The 24,954-nt window shown below is 40.8% G+C and overlaps 1 protein-coding gene across 3 annotated transcripts in view; it reads right to left on the reverse strand.

Moving 5' to 3' along the window:
* Window positions 1-16,619: 16,619 nt before the first annotated feature.
* Window positions 16,620-24,954, reverse strand: part of cldn19 (claudin 19) — a 12,662-nt gene continuing 4,327 nt past the window's right edge. The window contains exons 2-5 of one of the 3 annotated variants that reach the window (XM_005726683.1): window positions 22,174-22,338; window positions 21,452-21,536; window positions 20,125-20,271; window positions 16,620-17,539 (exon numbers count right to left, since the gene is read on the reverse strand). In XM_005726683.1, the coding sequence (XP_005726740.1) occupies window positions 17,491-17,539; window positions 20,125-20,271; window positions 21,452-21,536; window positions 22,174-22,338 (446 nt within the window). In that variant the 3' untranslated portion in view covers window positions 16,620-17,490. Of the gene's footprint in view, window positions 20,272-21,451; window positions 21,537-22,173; window positions 22,339-24,954 lie in introns of all 3 variants that reach the window. The other 2 variants (XM_005726684.1, XM_005726685.1) reach the window with 2 other exon arrangements.

A 24,954-nucleotide genomic window follows, 5' to 3' on the forward strand; every position in this document is an offset into this window, starting at 1 on the left:
CAAGCACTGTTTAAATCATCAAAGTCTGAAGGACTTTCTCTTTTTTACCCTTCAGCTGTAAAGTTGATGGGGTACTGTTGTCCACCCCACCGGGGTTGGACACCCAAGTTTGCGAATGCGATAACTTGGAACAAGGCAACGTGGGATTTTGAAATTCATACAAATGCGTCTACTAAAAATCTCAGATGAGTTTCAGTCTCCGTGACCACAAACGCAAGCTCAAGAAAACAGCAGCAAACTGAAAATGCAAAAGCACACAAAACAAAAGGGAAGTTGAATAAAACACAATGGAAATAAACAAAAGCTCAAATGTTTTTGGGGAGACAATCAGGTGATTGAACAGCTGTGGAAGCTAACCGTAAACTGCTAATAGCAAACATGTTCACTAGTCAAAAGTTTGGACACACCTTTGTTATCGTGATCGTTTGTCCACCTTTGGAGATCCCCAGTCGAAACACTTCATGTTTTAGTGTATTTATCAAAGCATTGGATGATCAAAAATGAGCATTTACATGGAGACGTTTTGTTCAGGTAACCGCAGTCTGCAAAGAGTTAGCTGCAGCCAACTTTACAAAAGAGAGTAATCTATCTTAGCAGTTCCACATAGTTTAATATGAGAATGTGCATCTATCTGATTGGTTAAAACAGGTGAGGAGAAGTTATAGTTCCCAAATCCCATTCCTAATCCCAGGTAAAAATCTAACCCAACACCTCATTTACTGTTTGTTTGTTTTTTGTTGGTTTTTTATTTTATTTATTTCATTTTATTTTATTTTATTTTTTTCCATTTTTTAGAGTCTGACTGAAGGCATCAAAACTATGAATTAACACATATTGAATTATGTAGGGAAAAAAATAACTCAAAGCACGTTTTATATTTTATATTTCCAACATAGCCACCCTTAGCTTTTATTACTGCTTTGCACACTCTTGGGATTCTCTCGATGAACTTCATGAGGTTGTCACCTGAAATGGTTTTCCAACAGTCTTGAAGGAGTTCCCAGAGATGCTGTATCTCATCCCAAACCATCTCGGTTGAGTTTAGGTCAGGTGACTGTGGAGGGACCATGAATCTAGGGACCATCTGTTCACCTTTTTGTGTCGCACAAAGACCAAAGATGTCAAACTTGGACTCATCAGACCAAAGCACAGATTTCCACTGGTCTAATGTCCATTCCTTGTGTTTCTTGGCCCAGACAAATCTCTTCTGTTTGTTGTTTTTCCTTATTAGTGGTTTAGATTAGAAGGCAAGAAATTCCACAAATGAACCCTGACACGGCACACCTCCGTCCATCCATCTTCTTCCGCTTATCCGGGTCTCAGGGGCAGCAGCCTAAGCAGAGAAGCCCAGCCCTCCCTCTCCCCAGCCACCTCCTCTAGCTTGTCCAGGAAAGCACCAAGGTGTTCCCAGGTCAGCTGAGAGATATAATCTCCCCAGCGTGTCCTGGGTCTGCTCCAGAGCCTCCTCCTCCCAGTGGGACATGCCCGGAACACCTCACCGAGGAGGCGCCCAGGAGGCATCTTTGTCAGATGCCTGAACCACCTCAACTGACTCCTTTCGATGTTGAGGAGCAGCGGCTCTACTCTGAGTCCCTCCCGGATGGCTGAACTTCTCACCCTATTTCTAAGGGAGAGGCCAGCCACCCTCATTTCCGCCACTTGTATCCGCGATTTCGTTCTTTCGATCACTACCCACAGCTCGTGACCATAGGTGAGGGTAGGGACGTAGATCAACCAGTAAATCAAGAGCATCACTTTTATACTCAGCTCGCTTTTCCCCACAACGGACCAGTACAGCGTCCGCATCACTGCAGCTGCAGCACCAGTCCATCTGTCGATCTCCCGCTCCCTTCTCCCGCAACTTGTGACCCGGAGTGGGCACTCCACCCAACAAATGTATAAGGATCGAATGGCCCGTAGCTATGGGGAGTTTGGCCTATTGCTACGTCTTTTAAGTTAGTTAAAACTTAACTTGAATTGGCTAGATGCTGATATACCACAATCACAACTTTACTGACATCTGAATGCATGAACATATGACAGAGAGGGTGAGAACGTGCTGACTTAGGTGCTTCTCTGGCTGCAGCATGTTTAAAAATGAACTTGCTTGACAGTATTTTGTATTTGACTAATTTAAACTATCATAACAGTTACCCTCAAGCCTAAAACTGATGTTACTGTGACCAGTGGCAACACCAGACAGGAAAAAAGGTTCATAATTTGCAGTTTGGTATAAAAAATGAGACGTGAGCAATGTTTTAGAGATTGGAGTCACCCATTGGAATATACAGAAGCAAGGGTATTGTCAGCTCTTGCTAGGTCATGTTTTTGGTCATGTCAAACAAAATGTTGACAACAAGGAACTCTACCATAATTACACAGGCTAATTCAGAGTAATTCAAATACAAAGAACATGGACTTTAATCATAAAGCAGCTGAATTTAATTTTAATTACCTTGTGCTTGTAGCCACAGGTCCAGCATGTCACAAAAAGGCTGATTACAGATCCACTGAACAGACCCGGACAGCAGCAGGCTTTCTCTGATGATTTATTAATAATTAAAAAAAACAGCAAGAGATGGGAGCTAGTGAGGGGGTACCAGGGAAACTCTGCAGGTCCACAGATTTGCACAGGCGATCAGAGGGAAATGGGCAACATGTGGTTAAATTAACTGTCTTACTTGAGAAAGAAAGAAAGGTGGTTTGAGGTGCTGGGAGAAAGTTCTTCAGAGATTTCAGAGATGTTTGGGTCCGAGAGTGGGCAGGCTGGTGAGCAGGTGTCATTACTTGGCTGGCAAGTGACTAGGAGAAGAGAAGAGAGGCGAAGATGCTCACAGCAAACATTTAAAAGTTCTGGAAATACTTCAGCCCAGAGTTTACCATATGGCAATGACAATCTGGCAGGGGACCACTGAAACTTCCAACCTTCATATGTGCAGTGTGCTTGACTGAGGAATGAGAAACAGGTGTGGAAAGGTCTTACATCCCAGTAATCTCAAGTAACCTCAGGTAACAGACACATCTCAACATTAACTGCTTGGAGAGGATGACATACATCAGGCCTTCGTGATGGACCTGATGCAAAAAAACTACTACAGAGAGATAACAATTAGAAGGGGAGCATATATCTGTGATTGATGAAGTTCTGCATCAGATAACCTAGCCTTCACAATTTCCTGCTCAAAACCCAACTGACATAGTCTGGAAAGCAGAGTGGATAGCCAGCATATGCTACAGGCATAATGCAGCAAAGCATTATGCCTCGATGCTGGAAAACTATTCTAGATGGGTAGCTCATAATGCAGCTAAGAGAATAAATTATCAGTTATGAACAGTGTTGGGACTAACGCGTTATTAAGTAACGCGTTACAGTAACTACGTTATTATTGTGGTAACGAGCACAGTAACTAGTTATTATGCCAAAACCAGGAACGCGTTACTCGTTACTGGGATTTACAGCTGCCTCTTCTTCTCTCCCCCTCCCTCTCCTGTTTCTACTTCAATCATGAAACTGATCAATGATCAGCTGATCGGCTTTTCTCTCTTGTTTGTTTATCGCCCACTTCGCGCCAGAAAGAGGAAACCAGCGAATGTCGCGCTAAACAACAGCAGCGCGTTTAAGCTTGATCAGCTGTTGTTAGAATTTATTTAATATTAATTTCTAGTATCAGCTGATGTTTGCTGGAGCCACAGCTGTAAAGCTGCTGGTCATGATGTCAGTTTGGATATGTGGTGAGAGGGAAACATGAAGATGAAACCAGGAGATGTCCTTACTGAATCATCAGAGCTGAACAGGTGATGGAGAAACAGGTTTACCTTTTAGGTGACATGAATGAGTTGAAGGGAAGTTATGAACTGTTTCTGAGAGACAAATAACACCAGGATCCTTTTCTAAGTAGCTGACAGCTGGTAACTGCAGGTGCGGATCTAGCAAAGTGTTGCCAGGGGGGCATGTAGGGCATTAACAGGGAAAGGGGGGCACAAAGAAATACTTTTCTTTCTTATTCTCATTTAAAATGTCTCGCTTTTAGAAAATAATTATCTGAGTCTTATAACAAACGATTGATAGATTGATGCATATATACCATCAGAACAGTGTACATCACTGTCACAACAGTGTTTGTTTTCATTCAAAGGCTTTATGATTTTTCCTTTAATGGTGGGCCGGTCTCTACTCAAAATGCCCGGGCCAATTTTTTGTCCCAGTCCAGCCCTGTATGCAGCTCATCTGCAGTCTGGTGTTACCTACATCTTCCTATTCAGAAGGCAGAATTTCAGAGTTCTGAGTACAATCGAAAGCACCACAACTGCAGTTTTTGTGTTGGATGTAAAAGGCACGCATGACGCTGTGACGTAGGCTAGAATCATGGCAGCAGTCAACGACGGTCCAGGCGTGGGATTTCTCTCGTGGAAATATGCACATTATCTTTTCCTTTCTATTGGTAGGTGGCACAGTGCACTTGTGGCAAGTAAGCAAGCTAGAAGAGTGGCAAAGTTATGGAAGAAACACATTAACAAGAGAATTCTGAGTAAAACCAAAGTTACTTTCCCTAGTAACTAGTTACTTTGAAAGTAACGAGTAACTTGAAGTAACTGGGTTACTTTTGATAGAAGTAACTAGTAATGTAACTAAGTTACTAAATTAAAGTAACTTACCCAACACTGGTTATGAAATACTTTTATTAACAGTGATGGCTACTTAAGAAAGAAATCTGGAAATGATCAAGCACTTGTTCACTACTGAGTTCTGTGCCATTCATTACAAAAGTGAATAATATAATATATAAAATAGCTTTTGATGGCAGCTACTGTGCAACGTTTCCTGTTGTGTGAGCGGGATCCCCACCACACCTGGTATGACTTGGATTGCCAAAACTACTAATTAGTATTTCATTTGTGGAGATGTGACCAGCACAGTCTGTTAGTTAGCAAGAACATATTAATATATCATTTATATAATAAGGAATATATCAGAAAGTAAGTCACCACCACAGTGTAGTAAGTGCACAGTTTGGACTTGGCTGGACCACACAGGGCTTGGTGGAAGGAGAAGTAAAGTGTGAGTCTTTGGTGGTTCATCTACCCTGTTCCTAACCCTCTCCCCCTGCCTCCTCTTTGGATCATGTATTCCCTGCTCACTGTATCTGTCAACTCTACATCAGTGTCTGCTTCTTTGTTCTTTTCTTTTCTTCTTCATCTGCTTCCACCACTATTCTCTGTCGACATTGCCTCATCCCGTTCCTCCTCACTTGAGCCTAATCTCATAAACTGAAATCTAAGCTCTAACATAGGAAAATGAGCATAAACATGAATAAATTCTTTAGTCTGAATATTCATGTTTTTATTTCTTGTTTTTCTTTAGTGAAGTTAAAGGTGCAGTTGTTGTTTGTTTACAACATGTTAGTTTCACTGTAGTGCAGCATTTGACAATTAAAAGCTACACTTTAGCTATTAGCAGGGGCTCACGCTCAAAGTAGCCATTGTTTTTACTTGAATTCTTAAATCTCTCCCTGCATCTATTCTCTTATGATGTTAGTTACACCTTCCTGCTTCTCTTCCTCACTCTGTTGTTAGGACTGTTGTTCCTTCTGCCTTTTTCTATGCCTCCTGCTAGCAACAGCAGCTCCTTTTGACTGTGAATGCTCATTATTAGTTGTTGCTATTTGTTCCTACTATTAATGGTGACGCTGCAGCGGCAGCCCCGACAGCTAGCATTGAATAATATTTCCATTACATTTTGCTGCATCTATGTCAAGTTCTTTCTTCTATTTCTATTTCTTAGTGTCTCAGCTCCAATGTTTCACTTTTTTTTGCCCATCTTTATCACCCACTTCTTCCACACTGAACTCTGTTAAGTTCTGTGTTTCTGAGTTTGCTTATATTTCCAGTTTATGTTTTCTTGTCTGTTAGGTTGCTCTTGTGCCCTGTGTCACCTGTGAGAGTCTGTTGTATTATCTGTGTGTTCTTCTCCCTTGCACTCTGTGTGTCCCTCACTCTTCACGTCTTAGTCGTGTCTCGTTTCTTTCCCTTACCTGTTCCCCTGTTCCTCTGCTTTGTCTCCCTGTTTGTTTATCCCCGTTGCTGCGCTGTTTCCTGTTTTAGTCTGACAGCCACTCTTTCTGTGTTCAGTGTGTTCAGTTTTGCTTCCCTGTCTCTTTATGTATAATTCATTCCGGCTGTGTTTCTGCTGTGTTCCCACTTCCCTCGTTACCCTCACATGTGTGTATGGTGTCTGTTTTCCTTGTGTCCCTTGTCGGGTCTTCTGCTCTCCTCGTTTCATGTTCCGAATTTCCTGTTCCGTGTTCCATGTTCAGTATTTACTGTTTAGTTTTAGTTCGACCAGTTTAGTTTTATTAGTTAAGTCCCCGTTCCTGTTTTCCCTCTTGTTTTTATTTTTGTTTAGCCTTTGATCGGGTCGCCTTTTGTTAAAACCACTCTTGCCTTCAAGTGTCCACATTTGGGTCCTCATCCTCTCTCCTCACAATCTGCCATTGCAGATTGTTACAGTATGTTTGTAGTATGCAGATTATCTTTCCCCGTGGGCAGTGGCTGATCAGGTCTCATGAGGGAGAAAAAGAGGCATGCCGGAAAAGGGTATACAGTTTGGTACATTCCAGTATGCTGGGCCATTGCCAACCTGGCTAAAGAACTTTTCCACCAGTCTCCATCCACCATCCCTGCAAAAGGAAGATCACACTGCCAGCTCCCCAGATTCGACGTCGCCACTCAACTCACCTGTCTCAACACAGCTGTTCTGCCCACCGGGGATCCCGCTGGCTGGACTGCCAGAGGTTCTGCCATCCAGCCCACCAGCTCCCTCCTCTTGAAGGAAGCATTGCTCCTACCATCAGCACGCCATCCCTCAGCTAGACTCCTGTGGACTCACCCAGGCAAAATTGTTTTATCAGTTCCTGGGAATAACAGTCACATCCAGTCAGAGGCCATTCTGCGTCCCAGCACAGCCTTGCCGTGGTGAGGGAATCAGACTCTGCTTTTCCTGTGCATTCTGTTGCTGAGGGGCTAATCCCAGCGATAATAAATCCTGTGATTACTGTTGATAAAAGGCAACAGTACTGACTCAGCAGGGGTTGAGCTAAGCACTTCGGATTTGTCTGAAAATAAAGTGTCAATGTTTTTGGAATCTGTGGGTAAAGGGATAGCAGTTGATTTTTCTAAGCCAGCAACTGCTTACATTTTTGGTCCTGCCTTTGCCAGTTTGGTTGATCCCAAACACTTTAGTAAGAAATGTTTTGTTTCAGACTTGAAAGAAACTCATCATTCCAAGCCATATGTTCCTCACCAGGCTAGTCATGGGCTTCAATGAATACGACTGTCACAAACTGTAACCAAAGTACTCTGAGAAAAGTCTGCCCCATTGGTGCTAATTCTGTGTGTGTTGGTTCAGTTCACTGTGTTCAGCCGGCCATTTCAAACATCATTTCAGTGCTTATGGAAGTTTTTTGTATTCCTGCACTGGCCCCGCCTGAGGCTCAATATAGTGGCCAGACATTGGCTCATTCCAGTACCAAACTACTAAGATACAACCAATTCTAAACTCGCTTTTAGGTTCTGAACCTGAAATAAAAGTGACTGGTGATCCCGCTGAGACTACTAACTTTTGTGGCCCTTTGTTGGTACCTGTAAAGAAAAGAAGTTGCTTTTCCTAAAGACTGTTTGGCTCTCCAGACTGTTTGGTCTAGGGCTGTCACTTCAAACCATCCCTGAAGTGCCTCCACTTCCTGTTTCCACTCCCAGGGCAAAGTGGACCCAGCCTTCCCTTGCACCCATTTCTGTTCCCCAGGTGAGGTTGGCCGGGCTCCAGCCGGTCCCTGTTCATTATCCCAGGGCAGCTAAGTTCCAGCCTATCCCTGCCAACTTACCAATGGCTTTTATGGGGGTGGCTAGGGCTCAGTGGGTCCCTCTCTCAGTTCCCAGGCCAGCTGTCATCCCATCCACTTGGGTGGAGGTGCTATAGTTCCAGCAGGTGCCTGCACCTGCTACTGTGTCCATTAGGGGCTCAGCTGAGACTGTCAAGCCTCCTGTGACCACTGGGGGGTCAGCTGAGCCTGCCCAGCCTCCGCAAGCAAAGCCAGTGGGTCTCTCTCGACCTGAACCCAAGGGGCATGAAGCAGCGGAACCTGCTGCAAGCGCTGCGCAGCCTCAGCCAGAGGTCTTCGCACTGTCTGGCCCAGCCACGTCTCAGCCAGAGGTCGTTGAGTTGTCTGTTACTGCTCAGCCCAAGTCAAAGGTCAGCACACCTGTGCCACGCCACATCCTGCACCCTCCAGGCATGCCACACCACTCATACACCTGCCAGGGCTGCCACTCCACATCCTAGACTGCCAGGCCTGCCATGCCACATCCTGCACCACCTGTACCAGCCATGCAGTAAATAGAAGTGGATACCATACAGTAGCTTAGGAATAGATCTGACAAGCTATCCTTAATTCATGTTGATTATCAGAGCACTTCAGGTGACTGGTTGGACGACATAATATCCTACAAAATATTTAATTGACAATTTTTGATTTTCTAAATTAATTATAAAGTGTCTTATTTACATTAATTAAAATATAGGAAGTTACCAGCCATCCCGGCCTCTTTGAGAAACACAGTGACTGAAAAGAACAGAAATTGGTATTTCTGCATTATATTGTACACTTTGTATGAAAAAAAAGTCATGCACACTTTGTTCATAAACGCTTCTGGGAAAATTGGGTTCAATTGTTTTTGTGGAATGATGTTTTTACTAAGCTTATTTCACGTTTTCATTACCTAATAGTGAGATCTACTCTTACCTATGGGAGTTTATGAAGTTGCTGATGTGGCTCCTTTGAAATATTAATTGCCAACCACTGGTCTGATTGGACTGCGTCTGATATGTTTCACAGATAATGTCTACACATTTCCACTTTCTATAGGGATTTACATGACATGCTAAATAGTTAGACTCTAGGTAAAGGATTGGGTGTCATTAGTCACAAATAGATGGCATGAAATGATATATGAACAGAAAGTCTGTTATAATAACAGCTAAATGACTTTAGGAAATTTGCGTATTATTCATACACTGTTTTATGACACCAGGCTGCAAAAGTTATCCGAGACACATTTGCAGATCCATCATTTTCTCTGCGTGTATTGGATTGCACAGACATACACTGCAGGTCCTAAAGCACACAGTATTTATTTAAACTAGTGTGTGTTTGGGAATTTAACACTCAACTTTCCACTTATAAAAGGAAGAGCAATTGTTTCTTGTTTTTAAGTAGCACAGAAGGACTTTACATCAACTAATCAGTTATATGTTGGCCACAGACACACTCTTAACAGCAAAAAGTGCAAATACACGGCTTGGTGAAAGAAAAACCTGAAAAATTTCTATTTCTATGTGGTGTTGACACAGCGTGCACACATTTGGAGTGTGAAGAAGCTCCAGCCGGTTTGCTCTGCTGGCACTGCCTGTGGAAACGGCTGTCTCTTGGAGCAAGTCTCCGATCAAAGGGGATCAATTCCTCTGACCTTGTTTGAATCAAAGCGATGGACCTGTTCAGCTCTGCCTCAGCCTCCCATTTAGATGAGGCCTCATACACAAGGCAAACAGTGGTAATGATGATGAAGAATCAATAAGTGATTATGAGGCTTTAAGCCATATTGTTAGGAGATAGAGTAGGGTTGTGCAGGGAGAAGATTGGAACGAGGGAGCTGAAAGTGCCTGAAATAATACACACAAACACACACACATGCACAGAAATTACCATGCAAAACCATGTTCGCGAAAACACACAATACAGCCAATATTCACACATATTCGCACAAGGACAAAAACTGTCAATATTCACAAGCACACACACACAAATGATTACTTACATTTAAACAGGGGAGTAAACACACGCACACACACACACACCTACAGCTGGTTAACAATCAGTCTCTATGTTCAACTCCATTGCTAATGACCAGCCCAGCAGAAACTCTTGCAACCAAATCCTTGCATTTTTATTAAAGTGCATATTATCTTCTATATGTATAAGACCTGAACTAATCTTTGTAAATTCTCTTTTTTTCACTTTTAATTATTGTGAAACCTATTAATTCTCCATATTAATATGCAAAGAGCTTTCTAGATTCAGTATACATCACTGAAAGTAATTATGGATGAGAGTTTTTCTTTTTGTTTTTTTCTCAAATGCCTAACAACTTAAATCCTCCCACTATGGTGCAGTGTGGTAGGAAGACAAACACTGCCCTCTTCAGCTCGTCTACAACAGCTCCGGGGGGGCAGCTGGCATCCAGCCTGCTGTCATTTTCACTCGGCAATAATCCATCTGAACATTTCAATATTGCTCTGTCTGTTTCTTTTGTCTCGCACACGATCTGCTTTCTCCCTGCTGCATTTGAATGTTTTCCTTTTTATCTTGTCATCTCAAAACAAATATCTCCCCACCACATCTGAGCACTATTAAATGGTAGAAAATGTCCTAAAATGAGACAGATTTTCTCTCTGTTTGAGGGGATAAGTATCTTTTTTCCCCGCCTCTCAAGGCAGAGTTGAGACGAACAGGCAGTGGAACTTCACAAAGGATAAACAGAGAGGACAGCACAATAGAAAGTCAGTTGTGAAGGTCATGCGTGGTTAATGCATTTAGATTCTTAATTTCAGCCCTTTGCCAAACCTCACTGACACGAGCCCACACCACTTAATTTAGGAATGATCGAGGGCAAAGACACACAGTTGTGTGCACACTGTAGCGCTCTGCTTTTGCACTACGTTTCTCCCATTTTGCTCTTTTCTGGAAACAAACACAGAAACAGTCACTCTGAGAATCAGTCAGTGCTTTTCTGTGAGGTAAGGTTTTTTTTTCTTTTTCAGTAGTTTCACACCACTGTTCATTACCCTCATGACAGCTGCAAGATTACTGTGATGTTTCTTTCCCCAAGATATATAAGGAAAGGCTGTTCCAAGACACAGGGAGATCATTTTAACAGTTGAAGAAATTTTGCTCATTAAAAGATAATGTAACTTCTTTCAAAACAGTGCCTTGCAATGTTCAGTGCTTATGGAAGTTTTCAAAGCACTCTGGAAATCTTTTTTCTTGTTCTTCCATCTTTGCTAAATTATAGTTATGTATTATCTAAAGCTTAGAATAGCTTTTAAAAGGTCGTAATCATGCGCACTCGACTTTATTCATTGTTTAAAATTCATTGCTCACTGTAGAAAGAGATGTGTACTTCTGTGCTACTTTTATTCATTTGATAATTGGTGGTTAGCTTTATATATAACTATATATAGTGGGGATATATTGGTTGGCATACTACCTTAGATATAGTTATAGTTTGAACTCCAAACAGACACCAAAGAATAAAACTGCCATTGTAGAAATAATAAGAACATCTAGCAGTTTTTCTATGAACGGCGATGGGGGGGGAAATTGCAATTATTTAACATTTGCAAAGTCACTTTTCTTTGGATTATTTTGATGATAAAAGTTGTTGCATTTTTTCTGCCAGCTAACCACAGGCGAATGTGGGGCTGCTCATAGCATTGGCGAGCCTGCTGCTGCTAATCGCTGCTGCTGGAAAGGACTGTTGGAGGGCAGGAACGCAGGCTGTTGGCACCAGGCTGCACTACTGACAAACTCTGAGACAATGTTATTGAACGTCACATGTCTTGTGTTACTATTTGCAGTTTCATAACTTTTCCTTTGATTAAGAAAGGATCTAAAGAGGCACTTACCTCATTGGTCTTTGGGGAAAGTGTGTTGGACTACATGGATAACCTGCCAGGCACACGTGATGTTGTTTTGCTCTTGTTTCAGGATCTTTGCTGGCATAAAAGAAAAAAGAAAAAGCAGCCTTTACTGCTCATGAAGCTCAGGTACATTTACAACAGCTGCTCTGGCAAAGTTCCAGAATAGATGTTACAAAGGCTCCAACAACGTTAAAGTCATTAGTTGTTAGCAGGGATCTCCTGCTGTGTGACTTTTTCCTCTCTTTTTCTCACAGTTGACATGATAGTGATGAGATTAGCATTGGTGGGGATGTGCGTGTTGACTTTGGCCTCTGTCCCGATCATGATACCCCGCTTGAAGTGCACTACACTGATTCCTGGTGTGCCAGGCTGCTGCAGGTCTCTGGCACCCTCTGTCTGTTTGGAGGCTAGTACTGCAGACACTGCTCTTGAAAAACACTCCTAATCAGATCCAGCCAGAAGCAGTTTGAGTTAGTTTTCTCTTCTGATAGTCTGAACTCAAATCTGTGGATTGGTTTGGCTTGTATGGGTGTGTTTCTCTCGGGTGCTTCTGGTACAGGGAGCCTGTTGTGGCATGGAGCGGATATTTACACCAAATACAGACAGGAAGTAGGTGTCATCACACGGTCACACTATAGGATTTTATCAGGGTTTTCAACTTTAACAATCACTTGCATTACAAGTGTAAATGTACATAACACCCACACTTTGGAGATGCACCTACAGATCCTGTAAAATCATAAAGCTGAAAGTTTCGTCTACTGAGGATTGCCTCATTCACCTATTCTGCTAAGATTGCCATTCACAAAGGCCGAGCATATCATCTGTTATTACAAACAGTTCTCCCATCTTAAAAACTACAGCATATATTGCACTAAATATAAAAGTGCACAAAAACATCACTTTTTGGGCACTAAACTAACAAATGCATCTCTTTGACTTGAGCTCACGCTGTAATAGGAGCATTGTGAATTATTAAACCGGTCCTCAGCTCCTGGGTCTGTGTCATTCCCAGTGTGCTTTGCTGCCAGACACAAAGTGAAGCTCACAGACAGACCTGCCAACTCAAGCTAAAAGAACTTGAAAGCGCTTTGGTCCAGTTAGAGACTGAGCTCGCAGGCGGATGAATTCACAGAAAAAGGTTTCATACAGGCTGAGAATACCAGCCGGTAGCATGAGTTTAATGGTGCTAACAAACGATTGTTTAAGAAATCCAGACTCAAGGTAGGGTGTTCCTTTGAAACAGCGGTTTCCATTTTTCCTTGCACATCCTGAATTTATGATAATGCCATCACTGAAAGAAATGGAGAGGATCATAGATAAAACTTTTTTTCAATCCCGTAAGTCATATTCAAACATTTATAGTCTACTTTATCTCCTGATTGATTGGTGGCCTTGCAGAGGCCTTGAATAACATCTCAGCTTGGACCTCGTAGTGGTTGATGGTGGGAAGTGTGGTATTGCTGTCTGACTTCACCCATAGTCATATACTTATGTCAGAGACTCCCTTAACCAGAAAACAGCATGTCATCTTCACACTACAACGACAAGACTTAAATTTAAAGATGCAAACCTTATTGTGATTAACAACCTCTTCATCAGCGCTCTACCTGTCTGCAAACATTCACTGGAACTGTTGTTGAACACCCCGCTGCTGCTCAGTCAAGTACTGATATCCACTTTTATCTTCTTCCTCGGTATGAATGGTGAGGCTCACGATGAAAACATGTTTTATTGTTGCAATGATGTTTGCAGTTAGGCAGTTAAAGAGATAGTTTCCATTTTCACATTCCTGAATTACCACATTTTTCAAGTCCCAATCAAACACACATGTGCGAGGCACCATCCATCATTCAGAGTGGGAAAACGCATTCCTGTGTTTACTATAATTCTTTGGTTATTACTGCAAACATCAGTTCATTGGGTTCATCATGTAACCTCTGTATTGTGCTTAAATTAATAAGTAGGTCAGTGAAGATTTATGAAGAAGCAGACAATAAGTCATCTCATAAACTTAGCAGAAAAATGCCAAACACGCACAGTTATACACGTGTTTATTGTGAGTTTTATGAACGTGCTATAACTCACATAAAACTGCTCCTGTACATACACAGCTGAGGCAAATGTTTCTGTGTGTTTTTGCATGTTGTTAATGGGATACAGACCGCACAGCCGCAGGTAGTGTTGGTGCATCCGTAAATGCCAGGCACGTGTTAGATTTCACGTTCTGCTCTCACCACTTCTCTCCTCAGTGTGTGTGTTTTACCTCAAACTGCACTATTCTGGTTCCGTACACAAGCTCATGATCCAGCTGTCGTTCTGCAGCTTTAACGAGCTTTAACAGGCTCGTCATCTTTTACGAGCCTGTCACTGCTTAAGGGGTTCAGTCGTTCTGCATTGTTCTTGTTGTTGTAGGTCTCTGCATGTCATTTTACACATGCACAAGTTTGTTCAAAAAAGTACATTTCCTACTTAATAGCAACCTCACATCCATGCATGTGTGGAAGGTTTATGGCCATTTCAACCCTTTGAGGTCATCATTGTGCCAAAGTTGCGGGGAAAAAGTCACTGCCCATAGAATCCTTTTTATAAATGACCAACATTTTTAGCAAAAATATTTTTAGCAAATGTTTACAACTTCTTACAAAAGTACTGGTTGTGTAGGTAATTCCCCCAATCATAATGGTTTGAATGATTTAACTTTTATCTTGGGAACTGGCAAGGCTCAAAGTTGTGGGATACAGCAGATAGTCAGGTGTCTTTCAAAATAGCACCTCTGCTTTTTGGAGTTACTGAGCTGAACTTCTCTGTCACCATTGCTGACAGCAGCTTTAGGGAGATTTTTAAAAAAATATCTGACTATCAGTAGAGTCCAAGAAGCTTCTTCTTTTGGTGAGAGAAAGTTTTGTATTCTATTAGCTCTTAGTATTTAGTATTCTAAATAAGTTATCTTTGGTTTGCACTTAAACTTGTTAAGTTTATGGATTACCTTGCTAACAAGCTTGCTAAAGTTAGCTGATAGTTAAACTGAATTTTGGTCCCAATATATATGGAGTATAGTTTACTAGTATTTTAATCAGAGAAGGTATTAGACTCTTTGAAATCCATGCTTACAGAACTGGACATAAAATAAATTGTTTTGATAATTGGTACTTTTATATTGAAATGTAAAGGTATCATATTATTCTGAATGACTGCAATTGTATGAAAAATCCTCTCTTTGTAACAATTTCTTCTGTTAAACAGTTACCTCATATTCTGTTTGAGGCCAATTAAGGATCTCTGCCTAAACTTAATGTTATTTAATTTAATTAAACCTGATCAAACCTTGACTTTTTTAGATCACAAGAGTTGGATATTTAATTTTTCAGCAGTAGATTGTATTGGACATCTCCACAGTCTTCTCTATGGAGAATTAGTTTTAACTGGTGTGTTAAATTAGAAAAATGCTTTTGTTCTTAACAAAAATCAGATCAAGGTATTGTTGATTTACCTTTTCTTTCACCGGATTTATATTTTTCAGTCTCTTCTGCCAACGGTTTCCTCTTTTTACCCTATGCAGCTTGGCAAGAAAACACGATTGACCAAAACATGAACAAAGGCTATTACACAGTTTAGCTCTCCTCTGTTACCTCTGTGAATGACTTCACTGGTCACGAGTAATATCCAAAGCCATCCTTTGGGGCCAGTACAAGAACTGCAGATGAGGTGGAGGTTGGGATGGTGGATGGGCATGAAGCACACAGGATTTAATGTTGTCTGATCACCACCATTACATTCACAGATTGACTTTTTATTATTAACGACCAAAAAAGCGTAACAATTTTTCAGTACTGAAAACCATAATCTTTCTATAAGTTTACCATACCATGCTGGCTCCTTGCAGATACTCCATCATCCAGATAATGACTGATTGTTAGACCTCTCTGCATTGAATCATACGTGTTATTAATCTCTGTCTCTCTTCCACAGCAAGTCTTTTATCCTGTCTTCCTTCTCTCTCCCCAACCGGTCGCAGCAGATGGCCCCGCCCCTCCCTGAGCCTGGTTCTGCCGGAGGTTTCTTCCTGTTAAAAGGGTGTTTTTCCTTCCCAATGTCGCCAAAGTGCTGCTCATAGGGGGTCAAATGATTGTTGGGTTTTTCTCTGTATGTATTATTGAGCCTTGAGGGGACTGTTGTTGGTGTTTGGCGCTGTATAAATGACATTGAATTGAATTGAATTGAATTGAATTGAATTGAATTGAATTGAATTGAATTGAATTGAATTGAATTGAATTGAATTGTTAGCGTTCCTTTTTGGTCATTTGGTTGAAAGAGACACACTTTGGAAGGCTGCCATTTGGATATTCTAGCCCAGAGACTCAAAATCTTGCATGAGCTTTGGCTAAACTTCACCGGGTCTATTTCTCCAAAATCATAACTGTGAAGTTTGTATCTTCTGTTTACAAAAACACTTAATCTTCATAGAAAGCAAAAGCAAAATAAGCAATAACAAAAAACAGAACAATTAGTAATGTTTACAGACATGTGCATATCGTATTAAAATAGTACTTGAAAAAGCACAACCCTCGCTCTTATCCAGTAATTCTAGCCAAGATCACAATTTAAAATGTTTTCTAGCTCAAACTCTACAACACCAGACATTCTCAAAGGTGGACTCGCAAGGTTAACTTGCTCAGCACAGCACCAACAAGGCTTCAGTCCAGTGGAGCAGAAGTGGAATTCCACATCTGCAATTATTGAACAACAGGGTGCAAAAGAAGGATTTGAGCTGGAATGGAGGAATGAGTGGGGGGAGTGGGCAAAAAGTCAGGCAAGGGTGAAAAGTAGGGAAACAACTGATAAAGTACTGAGTCATAGCCAAATCCATTTTTCCATCTCTGTTTACTTCATTCTAAAGGAAACAGACGGGTATACAGGTAAATGAGATGATACACAACATGAAGGAGGTAAATATTAGAGAAAAAGAAAGGCATGGTAAATAAATGCAGGCATTTTAACTCTCAGCAAACTGGCATTCCTTAGTACAGGAGACAGCACACAATACAGTACGTCCTTAAGAGTCAATAATACGACGACTCTTCCATTCACACAAAATCATATTGGCACCTGACGATACACAATGGATGCACTTGGTATATCCTCAGCCCAGACTATTTGGAAACAGGCACAGAGTTTACAGTGGCATAAGGCAACACGTGGCAGATCTATCATGTATTTGTCCTTTTTGTTCATAAGTGGTACTGTAGAGTAGCTTCACATTCGTTTTTGGAACTCCAACAATAGAAACAAAGGGAAACACAAGTCCTTGCAGAGTAGCTGTGGACACACATCCCTCAGATGGGATGGAAAACAGAGAATTCACATACATGTGTGCAAACATGTGTTATAAGGCACTGTAGTAAAACATTATATGTAGTAAAAAAAAAAAAGGAGTAAAGTTGGTGGTATATACACCTGGGTTTTTTAACATGTTATAGAAAACATACCCTGAATGACTGTCTCTCCCAGAGTCAACAACACAGATGAGGATGTCAAACCCCCTAAGTACATCTAATTCATAAAACATTTCCCCAAACAATTTCATTAATCTCAACAAAGATTAATATATGTTGTTGCAATATGCTTGAGTGTTTGCTGTTCATAAATTCATTCTTGTCTGTTTTGAATTTCTCAGTGAAAGGGTTTTGTCTGTTGACAGAATTTAAACCATGGTAGGGCCAGAAGACTCTCCCAAACTACAAGTACTGCTCCCTTTTCTCTGGTGGGGTACTTTTAACATTTGGTCTGCAATTCAAAAGGGAAAAAAGACACGTTTCAGTCACAGCGACAAGAAAAAAACCTCACATTTACAAAAACACCCAGAGGTCATAGGCTGTAAGTGAAACTACGAATCAGCACAACAGTATGTTTCAGTTTATTGTTAACTTTGCACCAATATTTGGACAGAAGGGGGAACAGGAGGTGTAGCAGAGGGTTGGTATCTTATTTCTTAAAGAAAACGTCTGACCACATGAGTCCATATTTACAGAGACGGCTCAGAGACGGAGAGGGGGTCGGAAGAAGACAGTACACCTTGGTTCCCATTAAAAGTGATAAGGTGCAGATGTATTATTGAGAAAAAGGAAATCATCTACAAGAGGTCCAAATTGGAAGGTAAAGAGGTAACAGGAAAAGAAGGGGGGATGGGGAGACAGTGGTGGGAGAGTCGGAAAGTCCTCGATAAAAAGGCGGGGGCTGATCAGTCAGGGAAACTAGTTTCACTCAACAACTCTGCCCTGAATTAGAGGAGAGAAGAAGACAGTCAGGATAAGACACATCAAGAACTCTCAGATTCCCACCATGTTAGAGAGCCAGAGGGATGACTGAGATGTTAGCCGACAGGTTTCAGAATCAGTGTTACATGGAAGCTGGCTAGCACTGTTCGGGTTAAAATAGAACATTTACCCTACAGAATGACTAATAAAGGTGGGCAGAAACATATAGAGTCAATGAACAGCTATACGGTTGTCTGGGGTGATGTGGAACTGCCTTAATCCTGCATTCTCTGCCACAAGAGACATACTCGAAGCTGCAAAAACATAAAAGTCTTCCCTCCATAGAGGTGTCTGGGAAAAGGGCTTTCAGACTTTACCTCTGTAAACACTTGTCTGTTGGCTTTATAGGCCTAGTTGCTCATTTCCAGTCATATAGAAATGGGGAGATGTCACAGTCGCTACGACAGCAGAGCAGAGATGCTTGACATCCCATTGACATCTCATTTTATTTAGTACAAGTACAAAGAATTTCCTATAGACCTTCACCGTCCACCTGCCAAGTTTGAGAATAATAGAGCTCTCCACAAATAAGTCTCTTCTAAGAAGAGAAGCCATGTAACTGGGAAATGGGGCAACTGGGACCTATTCTAAGAAAAGTTAATGGCTTTTTTATGTGGAACAGTGATGGACCAACTCTTTTAGAAACATAAATGGGGGCAAAGTGATGTGGGAGCATGAAGGGAGAACTCAAGAGCCAATTTAGCAGCAGCTGAGTTTTAAAGGGTCTAATGTGGCGATAGCTGCAAGTATCTATTGTGCCTCACCTTCAATGAGTAGTCGGTGGGTTGAAGACCACCTGTTTTTTCTATATGCAATCAACCAAACAGTGGAGTTAAATATAACACTTCATCATGCTAAATTATATAAAGATAATAGTATGCTGACATCTTTTAGCTTCTCAGTAAGATTATTCATGTGTGTGAATAGCTTAGATCTTAGGCACTGGTTTAGTTATACAACAGCTTATGAGATGAGGGAGTGTATGAATCTGGACTGATGGTGTTAGTAAATGGAGCGTGATGATATGTGTCGATGACAGTCTCCTCTTTCTCCTCGTGTTAAGTATAATGGAAGAGCGATAATCAGCAGCAGTCATACTCATTACACATCTAAACAGACACCTTTAACTAACAATTCACCCTCCACTGCTGCAGTTCAGATTGTGTCTGCATGTGCGATCTTCATCAAGTCCTTGTGGTGTAAAAAAGGACTGTGTAGTTTTACCATATGTGAGAAATTTTCTCAGCTGTTAATAAGATGGTTGTCCAGGGGCTTCCTCACTTAGGAGGACACCAGACACGCCTGCTTCTTTACTGTCATTCATTGTGTTTGTTTGAATAACACTCGACAGCTTAAATAAATAAATTAAGAACATAGAAATTCTTTGTTTTGTTTTGAATTCTATACAAAGATAGAAAAGGTTTGGTGGTTTAGAGCTCTAAACTCTGTGAGTTACAAATTGAAATAATTTTTTTCTCATTTGCACACAGGGTCAGGCCTTGTCCCCTTACACACTTAACTGCAACAGTAGACTGTGAACATACGTTGCAATTTGGAGGTAAAACACCAATGCAGCTCCAACCAGGAAGCACAGGACATGCTAGTAAAAGTTCAGCAAGTTTTGCAGTACTTCCTCAGATAAGAAATGCCCTTTAATTTGCTGTGTAATTTGCTCCAAACGATGTTTTTCTGTACCGTGCTTAAATTTGTGTTCATCGTATCGCTGTACTTACCTCTTAAAGTACATTAAATCATGACAAGCAGGAGATGTCAACTCACAATACAAGCTTAACACTTTCTACGTATAAGTTTGTACTTCTTTAGGTTCATAGCCACATACATCCTACTGGTAGATAATATGCTCATATATGTACAACTTCATATATCGTGTATTGCTGTGTAAGATAAGAAGTGTCTTTGAGCTAAATGATTGCATGTGTGTATGCATGATAGTCTTTTTGTTAGATTTACAAGGGGAAAAAAGAGGGTGGTGCCAAGCGTGTCCTCTGCTCTCTGTTTGGGTGACTGCTGGAAGGGGTTGGGGTTTACACGTACTCCCTTGCTGTGGAAGGCTGTGATTGGCGGTAATATTGCTGTCCTCGCATATCTTCTTTGGAGCAGGAGCAGCACAGCAAAGAGCCACCCAGAACAGTCAGACTGGCTGCTGCCCATCCAACAAACAAGGCTGAGCCAAACTCATACCTGCACAGGAAACAAGGCATAAACAAGGCATAAGGTGTAAATGCTGACATAAAAAGACATACACAAAATAAAGGATAAATGGATATTGAAGTGTGGGCGATATAAAATGGATAAAAAATGTATTATTTTAATTATTAGATATTCAAGACTAACCATTAGCATACACATTAGTCATAAGAGGAGCTTTACAGCTGTAATACTTGATAAAAGTAACAACTACTAGCATTAAATGATTTGTTTTTCCTTTTTTTTTCATAACTGGGAACTATTAGCATCGCACATTGATCATATTTCTAAGCCAAAATTATCAAATATTTGGAAATGATGTTGCTAAATTAATCAATGGTTTTTCCCTTACCAACCAAATGTTTGCAGCTAACTAGCTATTATTGTTTATTTGTGATTTGTATCACCAACTGGTCATATTTTTCAGCCATTATTAGCAACTATTGGCGACAGATGTTGACTATTTTAGTAATAACTACAGTTTACAGCTAAACTCATCTTTTTAACATCAACCAGTAACATTGGCTATTTTAGACGAATATGTCATACAGATATTAGCAGCTGAAAACAGTCGTGTCTGCAACTAGTCCTAATTATTTTTATTTGCCACATCTAGGTGGTTTTTGTAAACAGAACACGTTAAGTTTAACAGTAATTTGACTGCAGAATCTTTGTCACTGGCTGTAGTTCCAGTTTATCACATCATGTTAATTGTCCCTCAAACCTTTGAGATGAAGTCTGCTTACTTATGCCTGTTTCTTCTATGCACAACAAAACCTCTTGACTAGTCTAAAATATGACATTTTTAAATATACAAACAAACAAAAAAATAAGAAGACTGAGCACAAATACAACAGCGTGATAACTGAAAACAGTGTTAGACCAATGAAAACAGTATCACTGTCAGGTATCTTTTATTCAGGCTACTTAATGTTTTCCACCTCTGCATTTTTCTTTTCAACAACATTTTAAAGAAATATTAAACTATTGCAAACATTGCAATCTCATTGTATGATATTGTGATATTTATTCGAGATCTGATACTTCCAGGTTTTGAATACACCGACAGTATTGTAGCAGTCGCAACTTGATTATGGTGTTTTTTGCTCTTTAATGAAGAGATTAAACTCTCAGCTCAAACAGAAAGGAGTGTATCACAATATGATTCACATACCTGGCATTGGGTGGTGTGTTTGGGTTAAAGAACTGATAGGACACCTGAGTGGCATACCAGGACACAGAAACCAGTGTGCATAAACCTGTGGAGGGAGAAACAGGTGAGGACCATGCTACCTGCAGAACTTTTCTGATGACACTACAGGAACTGGAGTAGAGGGAGCAGGCAAGGTGCTTTGCAGGGTGGTCTGGCAGAAATCACCTCTTTCTGAATGTCAGTGAGACAAAGGAATTTTTTTCTTCTAGGGAAAAAAAAAAAACAAACCCAAGAAAAGGCCCAAGGGGGAAGGAGGTTGAAACAACGGATAGCTACAGGTTCTTAGGTGTTCACCTGAAGGAAAGACTGGAATGAAGGTGTGTGTGTGTGGAGAGAGATGCACATACACAGCTTACATACACAGAAATTTCTGTCATTTTTTCCTAATGTTTTATTTTATCTTATCTGTCAGTTTACTACACTAATTAATTCTGTTGCTACAACAACACCAATGGCTTGGCTTAGTAAATACTTGTTTAGTTTAATTTCTTTCCTTGGGATTGTGGTCTGAGGTCAAGAGCTAATGCCTCGAAAATGACCACTTCCTGTTTACAGCAGGGACTCCAATTACCCAGAAGACCCCTACTGCAAGAAAAATGCCAGACCACTCTTGCTAAATGCATTGAATGCCAGAAATACAGCGTCTTTTTATGCTGGTAAATGAAGCAAAACAACAGTTGCACCTGCAAGCAGAAAGAGTGCTCCTCCAGTCATAGCGATGCGGGACTTGGTGGCTGGGTTGTTATCTCCCACCTTGGTACACTTCATGCCCACCACGCTGACAATGATCCCAATAAAGCCCAGCAGTACTGACACCACCATAAGGGCCCGGCATGTCTGGATGTGGACTAGAGAAAAAAGAGGGGAGGAAAGAGATAAAACATGAAGTAGAGGATGTAGAAGTGGTGAGGAGATGAGAAAACAGAAAAGAAAAGAGTCTTTCAGCCCATCATTTGGAAAGACACAAATATTTCTAAACATGAAAGTGAAAACTGAGGGGAATGAAGCTATACATGCCATGCAGGGTTGATGGGAGACCACATACATTTGTGACAGACAGATCATTAGGGAGAGTCCACCACTGTCCTACTTTTCCAAGCAGGGTAGTTCCAGAGGTGACTTTACTGGCCAAACTCTGGAACCGTAAATGATCCTTCAAATCTTCTCCACATCATTCCACTGTGGTTTTGCCGTCTCTAAAATCGAATCCTCTACCCACACAGGCCACAGCACACACATAACTTAGTGGGAGGAACATATTTACACATATTTACTCACATATGTGTAAGAGCACAATATGAGCACAGACACATTGACTGTAGGTGGAACAGACTCAGATGAAAGTCTCTCTCTGGCTCACACTGACTGTAGGAGGCCCCACTTTACATGTTTCAAACAGTGGGATTAGTGTGGCTTTGTCACAAAGAAAGATTGTTTTCGCGGGGCCGTCACCACAGCGATGTGAGTGTACTGCCTCAACAACAGCCACTCAAAGACACGTTAAAGGCAAAGCAATGCTGAGCGCCTAATAATACCGTCAAAATACTGATGGAGCGTGCCTTATTTACAGCAAGCGAGGGGATTGTTGAAATCCCAGCGGCGGTAGAAAACATGGAAATTCCAGCATCTCGATTGTGATATCTGACAAAGCTGACAAATATGGTAATTAAAGTAAACAGGGGGATTTCTCATAGAGGTTTCACAGCCAAGATCACAGGCATCACTTTCAAAAAACGGCAGCCGGTGTTGTGTTTGCATGTCCCAGGAAACACGCTGAACAGAAAACAATTCAATAGAGTCAGCAAACTCATTTTTTTAGTGTTGCCCCTCTGTTAGCTTTTACAGCTCCAGGACATATTAAAAAAAATCCCATTATGCACTCATTATATTCCAGGACCTTTGAAATATATCATTTTATTTATCTCCTGAAAACATTGTGGATGTTACTAGGTAAAAAGAAGAAGAAGAAGAAGAAGAAGAAGAAGAAGAAGAAGAAGAAGAAGAAGAAGAAGAAGAAGAAGAAGAAGAAGGAGGAGGACTGTTGGTTATTACTAAATAATAACTTGGTAGTTTTTTTTATTGTGCACCAACAATATAATGGTAATTTATAATAGTAGGTCAGTGGTACATGTGAGGACATTGTCTGGTGGTAGCTGTAAAGTGTCTGCTGATGATATTGGTTTGTAAATGTTTACTAAGTATTTAGTTTCCTTTTATTCTTAGACAGTCTTGACTTGCTTTGGTTCACCATACGGCCAAAGTCAGGGGTGTTGGTCTCACTATTCCCACAGCACTGACACTGAATCTTCAAAGCGCACGTGCCTAAAGCATCAATATTTGATCCCCCAGGAATGAGAACAGGTCAGAAATTAAACCTTTATCATAAAATTGTTGATTATGGTATAGCATAAAAAAATGTAAATGCAAGGATTTAATTGTTATATAATTGTCATAATCTCTAGCACATTAAGGCAACTGTTGCTGTGATTTGTCGCTCTATAAATAAAGCTGCAGTACGATACACAATACAATACAATATACCACATGTTAAAATTAATTCTATTTTTTTCTTATACAAACTATAATGTTATAAATAAACATAATGTAGAACTTTAATAATGACTTGTAAATATTATCAGTTATCATTTCAGTATTTCTTAACATTAACATTAACATTGACATTTTAAATGTGCCCTTATTACACTGTGGTTAACATTGTAAGTTGTTACTGAATAGTTTGGTGTGTAGTAAGAATTTCAAGAACTGTGTCAGAAAAAGTGTTTGTTGACTTGTTCTACTGTTAACAAATGCTCAGGTAGAGATGTTCCTTGCTCTGTGACTCAAGTAGCAAAAAACTAATTCCTCCTATGAGCAACTTTTGCCACTCAGCAGCCAACACTATCTTTCAGGGCATTGATCTTTGGGACTAAAAAAAGTGCATGTTTAAAATTGCCAGTCAAATCTGATTAAATAAATGTCTTTTCCCAAAACAAGGCATTAATTTTTTTCTTTGCTGCAGTGCTTCTATGATTTTTACCAATATCCGATTCTCTGAATTCTGTACAGTCGAGTATCAGCCTGAGATGGAAGCTAAAGTCACCGTTTGTCATTGTGACAGAAATACACACACCATCATTCATGGTGCGGCAGTGAAGCAGCATTTCAAAAGCTGATCTGAAGGGACTTGAAGGGGGAACAATCTTTGAAGTCTGATTTATGGCTCCATCGCTCCTTTTGATGGAGTATCTGAATGGTCTTCCGGAGAGAGGGGTTTGAAAATTTTTTGCTGTTGTTTTTCATTCACTGTAGACATTCCTGGTGTGCGGGGGTTTAGGCTAATGACTCCACTGACCGGTGTTCCTTGGTGAGACTAGAAGAAGGGATTGAAAGTGAGAAAGAGAGTTGGTTGAAGGCTGGCTCACCCACCCACTAGGTTCTCTTTTTCCACTGCTAAGATTGGCAGT

Source organism: Pundamilia nyererei, unplaced genomic scaffold, assembly GCF_000239375.1.
Source record: "Pundamilia nyererei isolate P.nyererei 1_Seehausen unplaced genomic scaffold, PunNye1.0 scaffold00021, whole genome shotgun sequence".
In the NCBI taxonomy this organism is placed as follows: Eukaryota; Metazoa; Chordata; class Actinopteri; order Cichliformes; family Cichlidae; genus Pundamilia; species Pundamilia nyererei.